The 22,777-nt window shown below is 40.1% G+C and overlaps 1 protein-coding gene across 5 annotated transcripts in view; it reads right to left on the reverse strand.

Moving 5' to 3' along the window:
* DICER1 (dicer 1, ribonuclease III) overlaps window positions 1-22,777 on the reverse strand; it is a 68,886-nt gene that overhangs the window by 15,327 nt on the left and 30,782 nt on the right. For 4 of the 5 annotated variants that reach the window (XM_072963657.1, XM_072963656.1, XM_072963654.1 and 1 more), the window contains 14 exons: window positions 21,080-21,552; window positions 14,851-14,983; window positions 13,354-13,596; window positions 12,651-12,805; window positions 9,975-10,107; window positions 9,279-9,354; window positions 8,467-8,606; window positions 6,536-6,715; window positions 5,894-6,107; window positions 5,536-5,689; window positions 4,224-4,406; window positions 3,847-3,952; window positions 3,204-3,379; window positions 1,431-2,214 (listed from right to left, as the gene is read on the reverse strand). In XM_072963657.1, coding sequence (XP_072819758.1) covers window positions 1,431-2,214; window positions 3,204-3,379; window positions 3,847-3,952; window positions 4,224-4,406; window positions 5,536-5,689; window positions 5,894-6,107; window positions 6,536-6,715; window positions 8,467-8,606; window positions 9,279-9,354; window positions 9,975-10,107; window positions 12,651-12,805; window positions 13,354-13,596; window positions 14,851-14,983; window positions 21,080-21,552 — 3,150 coding nt within the window. Of the gene's footprint in view, window positions 1-1,430; window positions 2,215-3,203; window positions 3,380-3,846; window positions 3,953-4,219; window positions 4,407-5,535; window positions 5,690-5,893; window positions 6,108-6,535; window positions 6,716-8,466; window positions 8,607-9,278; window positions 9,355-9,974; window positions 10,108-12,650; window positions 12,806-13,353; window positions 13,597-14,850; window positions 14,984-21,079; window positions 21,553-22,777 lie in introns of those variants that run through there. The other variant, XM_072963658.1, reaches the window with a different exon arrangement.

Genomic DNA, 22,777 nt, shown 5'->3' on the forward strand with positions numbered 1-22,777 from the left:
AGGGTCTGTGGAACGCTCAGTGTGGTGCCTAGTGTACAGAGACCATCGGAGGAGGTCAGCGGAACAGTCAAGAGCAAGGTCTCCAAAGCCAGGCTGCCCAGGCTCTGTCGCGTACTTGGACAAGTTAGCCTCTCCTGCCTCAGTATCCCCAGTTACAACATGGGGAGAACAAAATAATTATAAATAAAATAATAAAAGAAATAATAAAAGTCTCCAGAATTAAATTCGGTAACTAACGTATATGTAAGGTGATGAAGGTAGAGTCTGGCTGGAGTAAACACTCAGTGTCGGCTATAATTATCATCTCCCCTGAAACATCACGCACCTCAGGGCTCTCCTCACTGCCAGGACTCAGCGCGATCTCATTTTCTGCTTAAGCTTAGCCTTCTTCAAAGGCCCAAGCGATCACTCAGCTGGGTTTGGTTTTGCTTGTCAACTCACGCTGCACTCTGCTACCAGAAGGGTCATTTAAAACCACCACTTGATTAATACTTACAGTCCCGCACACAGAAAGTGCCCTCAACACTCAAGTGCCCACGACATCAAAATACGTGCAAACTCTTCAGCTGAGCGCTGAGGATCCTCCACAGCACAGCTTCAGCCCAACTGCCTTTCTAAGTCTTTTCTCGGGTGTTTCAACACTTGTGACGGCTGCCAGCTCCTCACTGAGCGCTGACACACGGCCATCTGGTCGCTGTTTACACACTGTAAACGCACCTCTTGCATTAACGCCCCCTCCCCAGTCACAGTGCTAGTGCTTCCTGAGGGCAGCGACGCCGTGTGTCACCTGTCAAGCACGTACAAGGTGGCGCCTTGTGACACTGCTTTTATCGTTGTTCAAACATTGTATCTCCATTACTTTCCCTCCCTGAGTCTGAACTCCACACCGAATTTCAGCGCACCGCCTTCCTTCGGGGGTGGGGAGCGCCGCTCCCCCAGGGCTCCAGCATCGCTCTCCTCACACAGAGGTCACTGGGCTGGGGGAGGGACGACTTCCTGAAACCCCCAAGACAAGCTCCTCCGTGACAGCCCTGCGCCTCACCTGCTCTGGCACGGCTGGCGCACAGCGCCAGCGCCCTCCTCGTCAGCGTCCTGCTAAACTAAGCTACAGCGCGAGCTGCCTCTCTCTTCACAGCCCCTCAGGATCGGGTTGGCACGCACTCACAACTCACTGTACTGGGCTGGATCTCCATCACTCAGCAGGGCACACGCAGCCCTGCCACCGCCCAGACCCCAGCACGGCAACAGCGACACACAGACTCACAGGGCTCCCGCGGCCGTGCCAGGAGCTCGAGCTGCACGGGTCACGCCACAGGCAATCCCTGTGGGCAACACTTCCCTCTCCTCTGAAGTTATCCAGCACTGCAAACCGCTTCTAGGCACACTGAGTAATTCCTCTAACTGCTCAAAATAAAAAAATGCTTTCTTACCTTTTTGCTTCTCATATATGACAGGCGGCCCTCGTGAGCATCAGGGTAAGTGCAAAACAGATACGTGGTGATGGCATGCTTTAAAAAGGAGTCACCAAGCATTTCAAGCCGCTCCAGGTTAAATCCATCACTAGCGTTTGAAAGGGTCAAAGCCTGAAGGATAAGTCCAGGGTTTGGGCCCAGAGTCCTCAAGGAGTACCCAGGAGAAGGGCTCTGCTCAGAATCCGTCCTGTCCGGGAGCGCCTTACCAGCCTCTGCAGTACCGGGCATCGCGGCCTTCGCGGGACTTCCATCTGAGGTAGATTTGTTAGCGTTTCCATCAAGGTATCTATTACTCAGTAGAGCACATTCATCGCTGGGCTCGGGCTGGTTCTCATAATTGTATAAATTCTGAATGGGATATGAGGTAGCTGGTTGTACAGGTATTTCCTGCTTGTAGTAATTCAGATGATTTCCTTGGCAAAAGTCTCTGTTAGCTAAATCATAACTGCCATTGGCAAGATTTTTATTGTAAGAAAGACCATTAATTGCTGTAAGATCTGTTGAAACTTCAATATGGAGCTTACCAGGTGACTCACTGAATATCGCTCTGCAGTTCACAGACATTTGGTCATGATTTTCTAGAGAGGAGGCTCTATTAGCACCTTGATGTGCAGCATTTTCAGGGACTACAATTGTGCTATGCTTACAGTAATTATCATTTTCAGCTGAAGAGGAGTTAGCAATTGAGATGAAAGATTTGCTGTCGATAGATTTTTTCCACCCGAAGTCTAAGTTAGGGTATCTGCAAAGACATTTTATAACTTTTCATCAGATCCTTCAAAGGGGCTAGGCTTGGAGCAAGAGCAATTTGAGTAAAAATCAGATTCCTATAAATGTATTTTTACTTTAGAAGACAAGTTAAGTTTCCAAGGCAGAAATCAACACTCTTGGAATTCTGCACAATGTAAATTATAAAGCAGACATGGGCCACTGCCCCTCTGTAATCCCCACCCCAGTGCACACAGTACAGCGGTTAGATCACAAAGTCCAGAGGCGGCCCAAGGGACCTGGAACCCAGGCCAGCCAGTTAACTAGCTGGGTAACTTGGGGCAATTTACTTCACCTCTCTGCACTTAGCCTTCAGGCCAGCAAGAGGAACTGACCATAATTCCTACCTCACAGGGCTGTCCTAGTGATTAAATGATCTAACACAGGCTATAGCACTTAAACCAGTGTTTGACACTGTGGTAAGTACTCAATAAACATAGTTGTGATTACTACTATTATATTTTCAAGTTCCTCAATTCCTGAACCATCCTGGTCTTGCCAACTGGATAACCAAAATGAGTGATTAAACCAGTAATTTTCCTTAGAATGCAGACACTTTACTAGTATTAAGGAAATAATGAAGACAAAGGACACACTGAGGCAACTGCTCTTTAACATACACTTGATTTTATAAAAGAGGAAGAGTCTTAAAATGTCAGTACAATAACAAGTAACTGTTTTCATTTTCACTTTAACTGCCATCCCTGAAGGAGGAATGATTATTTTTGAATTTAGGCTCTCCTCTCCCTCGGTAATTTGCCAAGACCATAAGCCTCAATGACCCAACAACATACCGATTTTCACTTAGGAGTCAAGTGATGCATTTATTTCATGTATTAATTACCCACGTTTTCTTTCTAATCTTTAAAAAATTATTTTACATAAAATTAAAATGTAAACTCAGTTCTTCTGCAAATAGGATTCCATGAGCTGTGTTCCTTCTGGCCCACAGCACTGGCATACCTAAAATCCACGGGAAGTGATCTGACTCCCACGCCAGCATCGCTGGCCGTCTGGGCTCTTAGCTCCTCTGCGGTCAAAAGGCAGTGAAGGCGATAAAGTATGCTGGGGAGACAAACTGCTTTTCTCCACAGTGATGCTGGGATTGGATGTATAGCACAGAGCTCTGGAACCAGTATCTTTGAGTAAGGCAAAATGTGGATAAATATAAATTGTGGACAGACAAATAGAAAGCAAACACACAAGAGAACAAAGAAACAAAACTTAAGACCAATTTCACTAACAAATAAAGACAAAAATCATAAACACTAGCAAATTCTTATTTGTTAAAATATTTTTTTAAATATTCTTTAAGGACAGTGGGACTTATCCTAGGATTTATAAGCATGATTTCATGATATAGCTACTACCAGAGGACCAAAAGTATACCAAAGTATAAAAGCCAAATCTCTCATATTTGCCAAAAAGGCATTCAAGCGAAAGTCAATAGTCATATTAATTAAAACAAAACAAAACCAAACCAAACCAAACCTAAGGGTTGGGCAAATTCCAAAAATCTCAAAAGTCACTCAATTCACCTGACAATATAAAATTCAAATTTATCCTTCAAAACATTAAGTTATTCCAGTGACTGTGGGCTCACTACCTGCTTATTCTGCAGGCTTTCCCACTTGGCTTTCCTCTTCTCGGCACTGCTTAGAGGAAGAGCTTTCCCCTTCTGATTCAAATGGCGAGGTGTCAAAAGGTTAAGTCTGTAAAAATTTCAAAATAATTTTATCAAACAGACAAAAACAAGTGCATTCTCATAGTGCTTCTACAACTTGTGTGCCTACAAACCACCTGAAGAGCTCATTTAAACTGCAGACCCCTGGGCCACACTCTGGGCAATTCTGTGTGCAAAGGACCTCCTGAGTTCAGAGTCTCCAGGTGGGCAGTGGGGACCATGAACCTCCACATCTGCCTACTGACCTCTGGAAATAATGCCTCAAGAAAAATCAAAACATCATTTCTAAAGCTCCTCACCTTGAAGATGTGTGGTCCACATCCAGCAGCGGCTGGTTGAGATTGGTCAGGTCAAGGTTATACTTTGTTTTATAATATTCTGCAAAAGTTTCATACTCAGGGGAAGGAAATTTACTCAGTGGAGTAAGATCTGTGTACACATCAGCTACATAAAATCGATGAGGCTGATCAAAATTGCGGTATCTAAGAAAAGAAAAACAATCAGCGACTTTTTGGTTGAAATCAACTATTCTCTAAACACAACTGTTTCTAACATGGCAACGAAAATCATGATTTTAAAGTAAGAGTTCAAAAGATTAAAAACAAATAACAGTAATGAAACTTCAATTTTAAAACCATACATTCCAAGTGGACTTAAAACAGGTAAAAACTGACTCGCCACCATTTTCCCCTACTTTGCTACTGTTCTTGTTCTCAATATCTTAACTTTGATAACACATGAAAGCTCAATGGCACCTTTAAATATCTCTTAATTTCATCAATATAAATAGTAGAGACAAGTTTCAACATGCAAACAACCAAGTAAATATTTGTATATTACCAATCCCAAGCATGTAAGACACGTGCTACATAAAATGTGTTACTGCACCACTGATAATGTTGATAGTTTGCTGTTATCTAACATTTAAAATATGGCTTTGAGGTACAAAAAGAAAAAGAAAAAAAAAAAAAAAACAAAGACTGAATTACAACCAGTACTCTAATTCTTTGAAAAGTGCAATATGTAATTTGTGATTAATTTATCGCTCAAAAACTCCATCCCCTAAATTTTTACAAAAAAGAAACAAAGCATTATAATTTACTGTTTTCATTACACTTAATAACATTACTCCTTACAACAGTTTAATAAACTATTACTTATGATCAAATTCTGTAAGACTTTGTGGATTAAAAGGATGGAGGTGTAAAGAGAAAGCTCGTCAACACTACTGTTTATTTTTGGTGAGGAAAGTATTCTAGATCCTCACCGTAGCGGTCCCTGCACGCCGGCACACACTGGACAAACCAGAGGAAAGGAAACCACAGGGCTTCTCAGAATACTTCTCTTCTTTGCAATCCTGCTGTCTTGTGGTGAAGGAATCGTATTATCATCTGTGCTAATGCAGCAACACCATTTAGATGGTCTGACATTCACAAAGTAAAATCCCTTCACCAACAGTGTTTTCGGATTTTTTTAAGTAAGTAAACTGGGAAGAACAGGCCCACCATGAAGACATCTCAATTTTTCTATTAGGAACATCCCCCGTGTGAACAAGTGAATCTTCTGAAACAAAAGTATCACTGCCCCTTTGCTTTCCACTTAAAACCTTACCTTGGAATGATAACTGCATCTTGGTAATCTTCTAATTTGAAAACAAAGGGTGTTTCTTTTGAATACTTTGTACTGGGAATGCCTATGCGAGCTTCAGATTTCTCAATATCTTCCATGAATTTAAAGTCAATGTCCAAAGTGCTGGAGTCATTAACTTAGGGAAGAAAAAGACTCTTTAGCTTGTTAAAATATAGTGATACAGATAAAATCCTTACTTAAGCTACATATTCATTTTACGTGCCTAATTTAGAATTATCAAAGAGATTTCTGTAGTGTCTACAATAAGCACATTGTGAAGTAAAACTTTCATTTTTTTAGCTAGTATACATAAACACTTTAGAATCTGAGTCCTTCTTACCAACATTAAGAGGTAGAACACAGTATGCTGAATCAGCGTCTGTGGGTTTAAATTCTAGTGCAGGTTTTTCAAGCCGAAGAATATGTGAGAATATGTACTGGTGAAGTCTTGTAATCAACTCGAGCATTTGCAGGGATAACGTGAAACCAGACTTCTTCAGCTCAATAGATATGGTAACCTCTCCAGAGCGTGTGTACACAGGAAAGTGTGGAATCTTAGCAAGATAAAAAACAGGCAGCGCAAGATTAGCAGATGTTTCGGTCCATCATAAACATTACAATTCAGAGGAGGGGTGATGGTTCCTTTCAGGGAAACAGAAGAGTCACCTCAATTTTAAAATTTGGGGGGGGAGTTCTTTTTTATTGAAGTACAGTTGCTGTACAATATTTTATAGTTTACAGGCGTACAGTATGATTCACAATGTTTTAAAAGTTATGCTCCATTTATAGTTATTGTAAAATATTGGCTATATTCCCCAAGTTGTACAATATATCCTTGTAGCTTATTTTATACCTAATAGTTTGTATCTCTTACTCCCCTTAAAATATTAAATATTCTGAGGATAGTTACTTTTAAGTAGCTTTTATTTTAAAGAAAAAAAAAAAGATGGCTTAAACTGAACAGTCACTATGAAACGTCTACCTGAGGTATGGGTTTGGCTGTCAGGATTCCAAAGCATCTTGTGGTATCCTCAGGGGGATAGAGCTTCCGCCTTCTGAAGTTGAGTTCATCAGGTAAAGGGGTCGTTAGAACCATTCCTATCACATACAGGTAACAGGGCTGATCAGGTTTGGGGTAGCTATCCCTCAAACATTCTGGAATCTAGGAGCAAAAAGAAAAATTAAGCATCAAGCTCAAATGTATTAACGTTTTTTCCAGGTGTTGGCAAGAAAATAAACTTATTCCAGGCTTTACTGAAAGCGGGTGAGAAAAAAATAAGAAAATACCTAAGGCAGGAGCCCTCCTAATTACTTAACCTCAACAGAGTTGGCACTTCCAGCGTCTGGGCTGCAAGATGGCCCCTGTGAGGCTGACTATATAAAATTACATAAAACAATCCAACACTGGAGGGTCTATTAAAAAAAATTCTATTTATGCAATCTTCCTTTTGACTAGGGAACACAGTTTTCTTCCTTGGGTTTCCTAGTCTTTACTCACTGTAGAACATCAGAAAATAAAGGTAGCCAAATTTTTAAAAGTCTCATATAATCCTGAAACTCAAAGATATAACCTTCATTAACATTGTGATATACTGTATCATGTTCCAGACTTTTTCTGGAATAAATGTATACATTCCAGAATTCATGTATATAAACATATATGCATACATATTTTTCATTACAAACGGAATCACAAAGCAAAGATTGTGTGATAACTGGAGATTTTTATCTCCAGTTACTACAATGAGAGTATCTCTCAGGGTCAATACAAATCAGTATCATTTTTAATGACTATCTCCTTAAATGAGCAAACTATGATTTAATCAATCTAAGATTGTTTCTAAGCTTCGGGTATTCATAAAACCGCACCCAACAGTCTTGCCGCTTCTGAGGCTCAATAACATAAACAACTATGTCTCCACTTACGAGGCACAGAAATGCTGGCTAAGGGATAGTTCTAGTTAACAAAATATCAGGCAACACAGAAATGCACCTGGTAATTAAGCAGGATGCAAGGCAGTACTATGCTTCTCTAAACACTTATTAGTGACAACTTCTGTCAGATGTAAACCAGCCCAGTCATCTCCAGGGTAAATGTTAGAGCAGGGAAATTGGATGTGAAGGACACAAGCATCTCAGAACACTGGGTAACTTAATTCACGAGTTCTGAAAAACCAACAGGAGTTTGAATCTTGAAAATGTTCAGCTGGGTGTAAACTTTTTTAAAGTCAAAACTCAATAAAACTACAAAAATAAACAAAAGAATTATACATTTAGGCTAAGATGAGTACACAGCAAAATTCTGCTTTTGCTTCTGGTTTTTATAGGTTGAAAATATTACTTAAATTAAACATTTTAAAAATAAGTGCTCCAGCCCGATACGACTACAGCTAGAAGTCACACTCAGAGCCGTTTTTAGTGCATGAGTCCCCCTAGGAGTCGCAGACCCCACTAGACCCAATATGATGAAATGACTGATTGTGACTGCTGACAGTACTTGTGCCCGCACGTGCTGGAGTGGCCCTCACCTTGAACAGGCACTTGCCTATTTGATCACACAAGTGCTCTTAGCCCTGGATGAAACATAAAGCAGGAATCTTACCGCTAAAGTGAATGAAACAAAGAAAGTCTCTTTAAATGAAATAAACTCATTCTGGATAGAACGTGATAGATGAGTCCAAAAACCCTGAGGAAAAAACCAAAGCAACGTCCGAAGTGAAGAGTACACAGTGTACGTGTGAAAACGAAGGGGCTGATCTGAGAGAAGCTGTGGATGGCGGAAATGAGCTGAGGACCACGGGGTGGGCAGAAATACAGGGCTTGGGAAGCCAAGCAAAGAAATGTGGACTTGATATAACAAGAAATAAAAAGTCAGAAAGGCTAGATTTTTATTCGGTTCTAACCAATACTAACTGCTTTTGGGTAGCACTGTCTTCGTTTTGTGGAACCTGGTCTTCCTGGAACACTGGTTTCTTCTTCATCATGTAAATCAAGCTCTTCTTCGTATTTAACAGTCTCTTTCCCAACTGGCATCAAATGGTCATCCAGTTCACCTAGGAAATTTAAAGAGAACGTGAATTAACAATCTGGATTTTGTCTAATTAGTGAATAATTCAAAACAACACTATGTTAGGAAGCAACTGGAAAAGCAATGAAAACTAAAAACATCTGCGCTTTTGATAATACAGAAGTCATCAGACATGATACTTCAGGTGAAGTCCATTCTGGCATTCATGTATCAATCAGGATTACAAAGTCTGTTCTAAAACTCAAAAATAAGAACACCCACACGGGAAAATAACACATATCATCACTTTACAAATCCCACTGGAAAGTGAGTCTTCCCATTTAAAAAAAGTTTTAGTTTGTACACCAATATAGATTAATTTGAGAGGCCAAGACATTAAAACACAAATGTTCATGACTGTAGTCACTAGAAGATCTGTACATGTTTATATATTTAAAGGGGGTCAGGACAGGGAGCAAGTACACTCAGCTGTTAGCAGTTAACCTGTGGAAAACAAAGAGCCCCCATATCTTTACTTTTTAATCAGTTCTTATCTTCAAGTTATATCACACTTACATCTACCTTCACCCAAGCACACCAAGAGCAACAAGTCCACAGCCTGAAAAGCCTTAGAGACCCGTGAAGTCCTTGATGTGCTTTTGTTTCACAGTGTTTTTAATTTTATTTTCATTTGCATGTGCTCTTCAAATACTCTTACCAATTTTGTGCAGTTTTTCACAGCAAATGAGAGCTACAACTCTTTCAGCCAATCGTATACAGCTCATTGGGGGACCCTGAAAGTAACAACAAAAGAAAAGTTTCCATTGTGTATGCAGGGAGCTATGTTATCATTAAACCTCTATCCCAACATCCTTAAAGTTGAATTTTACCAGAACAAAGTTCTTCCTTTTGAAAAATGTCAGCAAGTTTAAAAAGAAAATCCTCATCTCTATATCTGAATAGCCGTCCTTAAAAATCCTGCCCAGTAAAACTTCAATAAGTTATAATTAAGATTTTACAATTTTGATGAAGTTAAATTTCAGTAAGAATTTAATATATCAGTACTGAGACCGAGCATAGCAGTTACACAACGGCAAATTTTTAAGTCAACGACAAAATAACTAGAGCAGCCCAACTCTATTTACTGAATTGTGCGTCACTGTGAGCATCTAAGCCACAGCTGAGTGACTCTACCAGAGACGCGTACCGCAGCGAGACTTCAGAGGCCATCTGAAGTCTCTAAGTTACACAGTCCACTGAAGACCTGAACATGTAGTTGACCACAACAGATATTTATAAATCTACTTTTTAAAGCCAAATTTACCTATAATTTGGCTTATAGCCTTAGAGAAGCTGAAAAAAATCCATTAATGATATACTTCAAAGGCACAATCATTTCTTTTTCTAAACTTACAACAATGGAGGCTCGAAGAGGTGAGTTAATTGGCAGATAAAGAGTTGAATAAAATGTACCATCAGGCAATTCTCGGGTTCTACATTTAGGAGCCAGATGAGTAAATGGATCACTTGGTAATCTAGCACAGTATCTGTGAAGAAAAAGAAATTCTGATGCTGAATCTACAACTGAGAAATAGAAAAAATCTGTCCTGACATTTATATTCCAAAGTTTGATTTTTACGTCCCTCTTCCCCTCTACTGGACTGCTATTTGTATGTGCAGTTTGAGCTTCACTGCTTCAAACTCTCAGTAAGATGAACAGCGTGCTCTAACAGCTCTCTCTGCAATGATGTTCTGTGTCTGCGTTGTCCAGTAGGGCAGCCACTGAGCACCTGAAATGTGGCGAGGACAGCTAGGGAACTAAATTCTTTATTTCACTTATTTTCATTCAAATTGAAATGTGAATAGAGATAGCCATGCATGTCTAGTGCTACAACTGGACAGCGCAGAAAGTATTGTTCTGAATGTGTTAAGTTTGTTCCTTAATGATCTTACCTTTGCCAACAACTACTGGGGCCCGTGCAAGGAAGGCACCAGATGCGGGGGCCCAGTATTCGTACAAAGGCGGGCAGCAGAACGAGAGTCCCACCCAGCAGCAGCACAAGGAGAGTGCAGCAAGGAGGGCAAGAAGCCAGCCTAGAGGGAGCTGGGGCCGGAGCAGGAAGGGTGCTGGGACAGAAGGCAATTCCATCGGGGCCAGGATGCACGTAAGGAGGGCAATGGAACGGGCAGCGGCCCTGCGAGGTCAGGTCCTCTGCAACAGGGCAGCTAAACATGGCGACCCTGCAACAGGGAGACTGGCTACACACAGGGAGACTGAACATTAAAGTCATTATTCTGAGGGCAATGGGAATCAGACGTCTCACTATTAAAACAGCCAGGAACAAAGATGGGAAAGAGAAAAGCAAGAATAAACCCTCTAATGTCATATTAAAATTGGAGGTAACAGACAGGTAGTCAGATACAGAAATATATATAAATAAATGTGTGTATGTGATTACACATGAATTTATTTTCTAGCTCCGTCTGCTCAAGACAATAATATTGGTAGCAGTAATATTCCAGGGGCAGCGAACACACTTAGCGTGCAGAGCTTGGTTTCTAAACACAACTCATTCTCTACTAAAAGGAACCAGGACCTTTTGGAGAAACAGGCAGCATCTAGGCTGGGGCAAGGAAAATGTGAGTCTAGAACCTCTTGGTGTGCCCTAAAATAAGGAAATATTCAAAGAATAATGACATGTCAGAAAGACATAGAAGCTAAACTGAAGGGGTCCCTACTGGCCAATTTTTAGACAATTTTAACATCAAAATAAATAATAAATGATAGTAAAAGATCATAACCCACTGAGTAAAACAGGAGTCCATTAGTTCACACTGGATAAAAAAAACAAAAGGAACAAATAAATGAAGAAAAGAGAAAACTCTTCCTTACAGTAAAATGGCAATAAATGCAGAAAAAATAATGGAATTAGAAAATTCACCATTTTGCAAACATCATAGAAACAGTCAATTCATGCAAGAAATATCCATGAGTACTAATGGGTGAAACTGGGAAAAGGAATACATTTTTACATAATCTCAAAGTATCTCCCCATGAAATATTCACTAACTATAAAGGAGGAAAAGGTAACTTTACAGCAGAGAAAGCTGGCAGACCTTATGTAAGTGATCAAAGTCACCACCATCGTAAGAGAACAAATCCACACTTGAGTCACCCAGTTAGACGGAATGAGGGGAACTCATCGCTTCCCTGATATGTTGACCAAAAACACATACCTGTCTAATGGGGAGAAAATATCAAAGAAACCCAAACTGAGAGACAGATTACAAAATGCCTGGCCTGTCATCTTCCAAAGTGTCAAAGTAATTAAAGTCAAGGAAGCCTGAAGGATGGTTCCAGGTTGAAGGAGACTAGAGAGATGAGAAAAATGGGTGCAGCCCATGATCCTGGATTGAACCCTTTCCCTCCAGAGAATATTCTCGTGAAACAGGTCTCTCTGGGTGGAGGACAATGGGGGTTCTTTGTAGTATTCTTGCAGTATTTTAAAGTTTAAAATTATTTCATAATTAAACATTAAAAAGAAAATCTTACGTTTGCTGCTCCTTTATTTTGCCTCTACATGAAGTTTATCCTGATGCACAATCTAGCTACATATCTGCTTTTCTTAGTTCTTGGCAATAAATGTCATCACCAACCCAAGACAACGAAGTATAATAGAACATACTAAAAAAAAAGCTATTTTATCATAATCTTCCAACACTGCTAATAGAAAAGTCAACACTCCCCAACATTCATGGTACAAAACAAGTTTCAAGATTTCAAAAAAAAAAAAAGTGGGCACAGCAAAAGTAGTTTCAGTCTAACTAAAATAAGCTTGCCTTCACTATGCCAGCCTTGCCGAGGGGAACCAAGTATTCCTTACTGCACAATACTGTTTTTGCCTTCTGACAAAAAAGAACAACAAATGGAAAAAACTAACTTCTTTTCTTTCTCTCATCAAGGTATCACAAGCCATAAGTGGAAAGACTGGTGATTGCTTGCAAAAGGTAAACAACACAAAACTTACAGGTGTAGACTTAAATCTTGCAGTACTCATGGGTTTTTCATGCAAGTGATTCGACACCATACCTATTGATGTGTCCAATGGCCGTGTTGATTGTGACCCGTGGACCCCCGTCATCGGGCCTCAGCACGTACGGCGGGAAAACGTCGTCGTCGTCCACCACAGGCTCGATGTCAGTCTCACCAGTGTCAACTGACTTGGAACATTTGTTTCTCAAGATCTGAACAATTTAAAAACAGAACTGATGATGAAAACAAACGCCTTGTCATTAGTTGTCTGCCTCTGTGCCTACAGAAAAAGTTCACTTGACATGAAACATCACTCTCAAAACACACTTCAACACTCCGTAGTTACCCACTGCCGACAACTTCACCAACACGTCATCCCCAGCTCCAGTCACATGGAGACATTCATCACACAGGTAACAAGGTTTACAGTGTAACGTACTGTCCTATCTACCTACACACACGCACGCGCGTGTCCTTCGTTGAGTATAGACGCTCTGTCGTCAAATCCAATCACTCCACAACTCAATCGACTGTTACACCACACTGACAGCAGACTTGCCAGGCATTCTTCCTCAATAATCCATAGGACCATTTTCACCACTATTTTACTGTAAAATATCGCTCTTTGTAATTATTCCCAATTTGCTTATGTTGTACACCCTACCCACCCCTGTTGAGACTATTCTCTATAGATAAAACTGTTCTTATCTATCTCTATACATATAAAAATAAAGATTCCATATGAATCTTCAGATCTTACCTTTTCAATAGCTTTGTATGTTTTAAGGTCTTCTTCAAAACTTTTTATTTTGTCTGTATCTGCTAACATGACATAATTAGAGATCGGTGCCCTTGCTCTTCCCTTAGATTGAACATAGGATCGATACTCTGTGGGCAAATCAAAACGAACTACCAAGTTGCATTTTGGTATATCGACACCCTCTTCCACAATACTTGTTGCAATAAGCAGGTTGGTTTCATGTGCTCGAAATTTCCTAAGTACCTGAAAAAAATCCACCAAGCAAAGCAATTATAAGAGATTATCCAGAGAAAACAATGTAGTAAAATTAAGTGACAACTGTCATTTCTGACAATACTCTGAGCATGCTTAAACTAAGGCCAAGCTAAAGCAGATGACAACATCGCATAAAACTCGAGACATATGAACAAATGGGCAAAGAAACTCTGATTTAATGACATTTTCAACTGACTATGGCTTGAAAAATCAAAGTGCCTTTCTACTTTACAGAAGCACCCATGGACAAATCACAGCCTTCAGGTTGAAGGGGCTGGCTTCTCTAATAACCAAAAAAATGACTAAAGGAACCCACTTCTGGAATCCTGCTGACATTCTGCCATAATGGTAACTCATGTCTGTGAGACTGTGCCAACATCCCTCCAAAGATGTCAAAACTCTTTCACTAAAATCCCTAAAATTAAAAATTACAAGCAAAGCATTACTTATTTTCTGGCATCTTGGGATACTTTCAATTTAAGAGATCAGAACTGATTGAAAAATAAAGTGAAAACTTTCTTCACTAGATTTAAGGTAACATCATTTCCCAGTCCAGAATAAGTTAAATAAGAAAGTCAGTTGGGTTTTAGACAGATCTGTCAGTCTGGCTATCGGACTCCCCTAACTTAGAATATTATCAAGAAGCTATCATGTAGAAAATGACATCAACATGAGTTATTCTGCTACTTTTAAGTTAAAAAACAAGTTTGAAGCAAAAAGCTTTTATTTACAAGCCAGAACACTGTATTAAGCTTCTGCATCTTTATAATGCCATTTCCTACATCAAAACCTTAAAAAGCCTGAAAAAAAAGTGAACCAAAACCTTTCAAATGTATTGTTATCTTTAAAGTATTCAACCAAGGCAGGACTTTAAATGGAAAACAAAACACTTTCCAGGAAAATATTTCAGTTTGTTGCTTCTGAGTCATCCAGAGTCAACAGTTATGCTCACACAAGCTTTCTTTTTCTATGGAACGTAGTTGTGTGCCATCAGCCTGATAAAGGAACATGAAACGGTTGATGGCAATTAAGACACAAAATTGATTTCCCAGACAGCTATTCTAATTCTGAACATATAGATCACTCTACAGCTACCTCACAGGAGACGCTAGTCTCTGTATGAACAAGTATCCTGTGTTATAAAGAAGTCCGGAGGAGCTAAAAAAAAGGGGGAGTTCCTATGGGCAAAGTCTGTATATGTTCTGAAAATTGTTTCTGTACAACTGTTTTAACTTAAGTTACCTCTTCCTGTTTTCTGAATTCTGCTTCCATCTGTTTGTTACGAGGCTGATTCTTCCCAATGCCATGTCCAGTTATAAAGTTGCTGCTGATGTAAGCCAGCTCTGGATCTTGTTTGCCAGCTTCCTTTATCAATCTAAGAAAATTATACACATTTGGAAGTTAAGCATTGCTGAGGGAAAAAATTCAAACTTTTGTTCGTAAGGTCTCCCTTAAAATGGAAATACATGTATTTTTTGCCAATATACCTAACAAAATAGATCTGGTATTTTTTCTCAACTAGCTTAAAAAGAAATCACTGCCACTCTTCACTGCGTACATCTGCGGATCAAATACTTATAACACCAAATACGGAGCTGATTTACACTAATGAATGAAATGGTCACAGTACCTCAAACTTTCTAATTTGGCAGTGATGACCTTCATTGAAATGTAGCCCAGGAGGGGACAGTGCTAGGCAGAGAGAAACATAGGTTCCTCATATATCTTGGCTTTAGGCCAGGACTTATAATGAAAAAGCCACACACACTCTGTGAAGGCTCGGTGCGCTCCCCTAAGTGCACACACAGCTTGCGGCAGCGGTCATGCCCTTGTCTCTACAGCCAAGCTTACACAGAGTGAGCACCAACACCCGCACATCAAAGGGAGAATTTTTACAGTAAAGGAAATTTCATTCTCCTCTACAGGTAGTAAGAAGTTCCAGTGATGCATGAAAAGAAGCTCAATTCTTTCTTTTAGTCTTACCCCAACACCCTGTACGCTGGAAGCAGAGCTCTAGGAAAAGGAGTGCCTCCATCCACTGACAGGCATCTCCACTCCAACACCTCCACAGCCCCGGGCCACTGACCACAGTTCTGCACAAAAGACTTCAGAATCTTTTGCACAAGACTTCCCATTCCATCCTGTCCCGTCAAGAAAGAGAACAGCCTCCCGAGCTTGTCCCCTTCCTGCCTGTGTCTCTGCATTAACCCAGAACACTAGTCACCTCGAGCGGGCCCTCTAGCTAAGCCGTGGCAAAGAGCTCAGGTCGAGATCACGTTACACGGGCACAGGAGGTTAACAGTTAGTGTTGCCATTACAGCTATTTTGGAAATACCCACACGCAGAAACTCAGCACACAGGATAAACGGTTCCACACCTGACGTAAGTGGTTCCATGTGGTTCTTCAGAAGTCACACAACATAGCATAAATTCCTAACAGAAAACTGCGTTTTTAAGTCAAACCACTCTTTTCTGTCTTTCTTTTTTATAAATACGTGAAACAGACTAATATCAAAGCCCTGGAAGAAACCTTGAGTGGCCATCTAGAATATCTCTCTGCCTCCAAGTCAGTAAAACACTTGCATGTCTAGGTTAGTTTGAGAATGTGTTCTGAGAGTTCAAGCACATAAGGTGTTCAGAATCAGAAACTTCCTTAATACGTTCCAAACTTTGTTTAGTTATTATAAACTTAAGGCGTCAGTAACAAAAAGCAGTATTGCATGCAAACAAACAGCATGACCCAAAATCTAAAATATGAAATTATCTTAGAAGTAATACGTACTTCCAAATTTTAGTTTATGCAAATAAATATCAATTCAAATGTAATGGGGTAAAAAAAATTAATTTCAAGTCACTCCCAATTAGGCAAAGAATGTATTTCAATTTGCCCAAAATGATAAATCTGGTAGATTTCAATTAGCTGAGAAACGGAAGCACTAATGGTAATAAATTTTTCTCCTTATTGAAATGGTCATCAATACTGCAGGCAGAAGACATTAATAAACAAAACCTCTTGTAAGCAAATAATTAAATTCTACATACCTATGCTGATAATGTTTAAAGAAAAAAAATTTCTCTACTGGACAAATTTAAGGAATCCCCAAAGACAAGCTACAGGCTTCCAGAGAAACAAAACAAGGCCTACTGTCGTCAGGGAGCCTGTAACTGAGTCACACACACCGCCTAGAGACTTCACAGAACTGGTATGACTAAAGTCTTGTTTGTTTCTTTTAAATTTAAGCTGAGTTTATGTGAGTTGTTCCACAAGCAAGCTGTCAATAAAGTATGCTGTCCTCTAGTGCTCAGAGCTTCTAAAACAATCCATAGCAAAAAAACTGGTTAGTTATTTTTCCTAATTTCAAATTCACCAGAAACCAGTATTTTTGTAAAGTTCCATGAAAACTAACTACTAAGAAAATGAAACTTAAAAAGCATTAAAATTCAAACGCCAACTGTATTACACTCAGCAGACAACACTTACTGTTAAAACCAGGAGTTTCTAGACGTTCACCCTCAACCTCTGCACCTTACTCACTGCAGCTGGCACGGGCCCACAGGTCGCATTGTGTGTGTGCACACAGCCTCCCCAATTACAACGGAAACAGCATGACCCAAAACAGGAAATGTGAATGCTAGATTCAGAAAACTAGCAGATGAACTACTGAAAAGTATGATTTGACTAAATGGGCTAATTTACAGACCTTAAGGGGAAAAAAAAAAACCCAAAATATAAACAGATCATTTGAAATGGCTGCCAGGTACTGAAATATGTTACCAGCAGTATCTTCACTAGTACCCTTACTCCGTGTATTTTCTTGCCCATGTGAGACAATCAAGTGTAATCCCTCTATGACCCTACCAAAAAAACCACCTCTGCTAGTTGCGACGTACTGACACTATCCCCCAAGTGTGTGCACAGACCCTAAGGAATCGGCGCCTGCTGAGTGTCGGGCGAGAGGACCGCCATTTCCACAAGCAACCCAGAAGATGGGGGTATTATTACTATTTCACAGGTGAAGATGCTAAGGCTTTAAAAAGTTAAATAACTCTCACAAGATACACATCTAAAAGGTGAGTAAAAACAAAAGGAACCAGGGCTCCTTGGAGAAATGGCTTCTAAGGCTGAGCAAGGAAAACACAGGAAGAGCCCGGAACACCTCGTAGTACCAGGAAGGAAGGGAGGGCTCAGAAAGCGAATGGCTGAGGGCTTGTCAAAGGACAGGGGCCGACCTCAAAGAGCCCCCAACGGCCCAAGGTCGGACAACTCGTTCAAAGAAAATAACCTAGGATCAGATCACCACCAAAGTGTAAAATAAGCAAGCATGAGTTCATAGTGATAAAAGAACATGATTCAGCAAACAGAAACAGATCAATAAGATGAGAGAGACAAATCTTCCTTACAGAGGAATTCCAGTAACATACGGAGACAAGCCCCTCTCCAGGAATGAAGCCTATGCCCTCCTTCCCCAAGATAAACTAGACTTGGTGACTTGCTTCCAAAGAATAAAGAAAAGAGAAAAAGCAGCACTTCACCGTGGAGAAAACTGGCAAACACTATCATAATCGTGTGATGAAGTTTACCATCACCAGTGATGGTTCCCGTTGACCAAGAGTCCCCCTGAGATGAAGTGGGAAGAGGGGCCCTTCATCTCTGTGGTGTTTTTCTAAGCTGTAACAGTATAGCACAGGGAAATATATACAAGATCTTGTGGTAGCTACAGCAAAAAAAAAAAATGTGACAATGAATATATGTATATTCATGTATAACTGAAAAATTATACTATACACTGGAATTTGACACAACATTGTAAAATGGCTATAACTCAATTAAAAAAAAAGTTAAAAAAAAAAAAAAAGAAGCTATAACAGACCAAAGGCAATTAGGGAGACATAGCAACCAAAAGAACGCTAGCACACCTTGGCTTAAAAAGAGGCCAATAATGGGAAAAGTAGTAAAATGCAAGTAAGTAGAGTTTAATTAATAAAGTTTAATTAACAGTAATACACCAATGTTAGTTTCTTGGTTGCAACAAACATACTCTGATGAGGTAAGGTATCGCTCATATAAGAGGTGGGGGAAACTTGCGGAGGGGCACAGGGAAACTCAGTGCTGTTTTTGCAACTTTTCTGTAAACAAAAAGTGGGAAAACAAAGGGGTGGGGGTAGAGGGAGGCTGTGAATCCAGGTTTGTCCAGTGCCAAAAGTCACACATGACTAGTACATTACACAGAGAAAAGGGCTTGAGACTCGGAGAGAGGAAGTCACTTCCCGCCAACTTGCTATCTGTGCTGTTTTGGGGGGTCCCAAACCAAGTGTTCTCTCCCTCATCTATATATAATCTAGCAAAAACATCTACCTTCCTCCCTCATGGAGTGTTGTGAAATTTTTTTAAAAGTATAAAGGCAAATTATAAATGATAAAGCCTTATAAAGGCAAAAGAAAAACCAGAAACCTAAGTCTACATGCACTACATTAATATACAGAAGGAGCTGCGATTAATTTTTTAATCAGGAGAGGAGAAAACTGCTCATGTATTACAATAGCTTGTGCTCTCATGAAACTGTTCACTGAAGAAGGGTTTCTCCTCCCCTTAAACTGATGGGAGGAAAGAATCTGGATTTCAGGAAGTTTTTCTAAGCTTATTAAAAAGCTTACTGGAACAAGACCTCTATTGTATATTTAATTAGCTGCCCATAAAGTCAACCCTCAAACCACTCTTGATTCATCATCCAACATTAAATTCCAGCCACATTTTATGAAAGTTGATCACAATTAACCTGATCCTCCAAGTCAATAGGAAGTAACATTGACTTCTGATGAACCCTTCCAGGCTAATATTCCTGCAGTGAAAACTGGCATCTCTCTCCATTTAAAAACACAGAGGGGGAAAGGAGAAAATAAACCCCCACTTCTTCTCCCCAAGCCCCAGAAAATTCGTTTAATTCTTAAACCATCCTGTACGGGGACAGGGAGCACGTCTATAACTAGGCTTAGAGCTGTGCCAGTATGAAACTCTTCCGACCCCTGAAATGCCCTTCCCCCATGCCAGAAGTAACCCCACCAGCCCTGCTCCCCGGGTCTGTCTCCTGGCAGTCCTCCCACCGTAAAGCGCTGGTTTTCAGTGTTCTGTGATACCCGAGGGCATTGTGATTACACAAAGAACTGGAAACCAAGAGGCAGAATATCACGATTCTAGAATTGTCTCTGCCACCGACTGGCAATTTAACTCACAGCAAATCACTTTCCTCTTGAGGCCCTTTCTCTCTCTCTTTTTTTTTTTTTATATAAATAAGTGGGTTGGATTAGATAGTCAGTGGAGTCCCTTTCCAACTTTAAACTTTTGATTCCAGGGTAATTCACCACCTAAAGTTATTTTACTTCGTAGTCACCATAAGGATCAAGCCCAATGACTACGAAAATCACTAGGCTGAACACCGCCAGATGACTACCCCAGAGTCCAATTTCTTGTTACTCAAGTATGTTCTCCAAGCCCCAAAACAGTCAGAAGCAGTTAAAAAAAAAAAATCCCAAATTACCTCAGGAAACAAAGCTTAATTTCTCCTCAGAGATCAATACTTGCAGAAAAAGCTCTCAGGGATCAACTCTGGCCAATTAATGGATCTTGTAGAAAAGTAGATTCAAGTACAAAATAAGGACACTCTTTTTGGCCCTTCTAAGTAACAGAGCATCTATCCACAAATCAAAAGAACCAAATGTTAAGTGACCACTTGACACAAATTTGAAGTGAAGCTCCCTGGCTGGGTATATATTCAGGAAAAATACACTTGTGCTGAAGAGTGTAGGGCGGGAATCCACAACTCAACTGGCATCCGCTGTCACCTTTGCCAACACTCTCCAAATTCCTCCCTAACATTTTTGTTCTCTTTTGATTCAGAAAATTTTAATAGGTAGTCTATGAACCAATCCAAATTTCAAATTCAGTTGTTATAAACTTCTTCACTGCAAACGTGTAATCTTGAATCAATACTTGTTAAGGAAAAAAAGCTACATAGAAAAATGAGCCACAGCAATACCCAGATAAAATTTCTCCCAAGCTTACCTGATGGAGAGAGCTTGGTGTGAAATGCTTAACACAATGCCTAACGTGTTGGAGTCACAGATTAATAAATATCTGAATTGAGTCTAACAACTGAATACAAAACAAGGAAGGCTTTACTTTGATGTAACAATTTTTCTATACTTGAGGTCTCCGTTTTAGATGGATTAGAGCAGATGAGCATCCTTTAAGAGAAAAATCGCAGTCATATCAAACCTCGCCTTTTGGGAACGCCATTGTATATGTAAGCACCGCCGTGTCAATCCCAGTGCAGCCTTAACACGAGGTACGATGGAGCCAAGTGAGGACTTACACAAGCCTTCCACGAGCTCTCAAAGCTGTTACGATGTACCACTTCACAAAACAAAAAGCTGCCTGTTCAGCTACGGAAAAAAAGTAATCTTAGAGATTTACCTGTTTAAGACGACTGCCGTGTATCTTCTTTCCACAAAAATAATCCCACATAAAATATTGGTAAATGGAGAGGGAAAATTTGTCTCTGGTTTCTCTTTTTCTTCAATTTCTTCATCCTCCTCATCATCCTCAGAATCACTCCAAGACACGTAATTATCCTGGTTCCTGTTATTGTACCACTCAACGCTTTCAAACTGCTGTCGCTCATATGGTTTATATTTGCGTAAGATTTCAAGCAGTTTTATGACTTTAGGAGTTACAAATTTCAGGTCAAGTGAGGCAGGTGAGAAGTGCTCTTCACACAGTGCATGTATTTTCCTTAGGAAAGTGTCTGTAAACAATAGGAATTTCCTGTGCAGCTCCTCTTGCTCGTGTTTGATATACTTCTGTAGTTCTCTCACCATCATCCCAGCCACTTTATCTGCACACCAGGGTCCCAGAACTACCAATACCGCTCGACAGTCTGATAGAATCTACAAAAAAAATGTGAAGACCCAAACATTAAACAATAATCATGTAGCATTTTCATATGAAGTTTAACTGGGACTCAAGCTGTCTTCGATCTGCCCCTTGAAAATAAATCTATCTCACTAATATAAACACTGAGACTAATTTCCCAAGGTTGGAGGGAGGGGCCAGTAATTGTTTCAAACTCTACTTTTTCATATACATGCCCAGCACCATCCTTTTGTTTTCTCCAGCAAAAATAGTCAAATAATAGAAATTAAAAGATGAAACTGTATAAGGCTAATAAAACTTAATTTTAGATCTCTAAGTAGTTAGAAGTACAACTGAGTCATTTACTTCCAGCTAAATACGCAAGGAATTATGTAGCATAGTACGTGTGTGTGTGTGTGTGCGCGCGCGCGTACGTAGCAGAGTATAGAATTTTATTTTAGGTATCAAAGAAGAGCAAGACAATTTTCCTTGAACTGTATCTATACCCAGAGTGCCACACATCTTAGAAGCCCAGCTCAGAGCAGAATGTAAATCCATAGTGAGGCTACAACTGAGGAACTGTCAAGTTTCACAGGCAAGTAAAAAACATACTAGGTTGAACATGAACTTAATGAGAATTCAAGGGCTATGAAGAGTCTGGGCACTGCTGTTCCAGAAAAAATCAGCAGAAAAGAAATTAAGACTTAGATTCAAGACAGTGTTAACATTCACAACTGGTTGCAAAGTATTTGGATGATGATTCTCAAGTATTAATGGCATCAGGATAACGGAGAGCTTGTCAAATCTCAAACACTGCGCTCCCACCCCCAGAGCTTTGGATTCAGCAGGTCAAGGGTGGGGCCCGTCATCTGCCTGCCTAAGAAGTTCTAGAGGGATGCCGATACTGCTCGTCTGGGCTCCACACTTTGAGGACCACTGTCCTGAGGAATCACTTCTCAAAGCTGCACTACTCAGGGATGCTGGGCTCATATCCAGTTGCATACAAAGAAACAGCAAGAGATTCATTTAGCCCAAGGGTTTAAGCAGGAACTAATTCATCTAAGAAAAAAAAAACTGGACTCAACTTCTTATACTTAAATAATGATGACACCTACTTAAACCAGGGAGGGCTCTACTTAATATAAATGTTTGTCAGGTAAAAGTAACCTCAACCCAATATGATATATTCAATGAAAAATGTTTAGAGATAAGAATGTAAGGCCTTAAACTTTAAATGTACAGAAAACAGCCTCAACAGAA

Source organism: Vicugna pacos, chromosome 6, assembly GCF_048564905.1.
Source record: "Vicugna pacos chromosome 6, VicPac4, whole genome shotgun sequence".
In the NCBI taxonomy this organism is placed as follows: Eukaryota; Metazoa; Chordata; class Mammalia; order Artiodactyla; family Camelidae; genus Vicugna; species Vicugna pacos.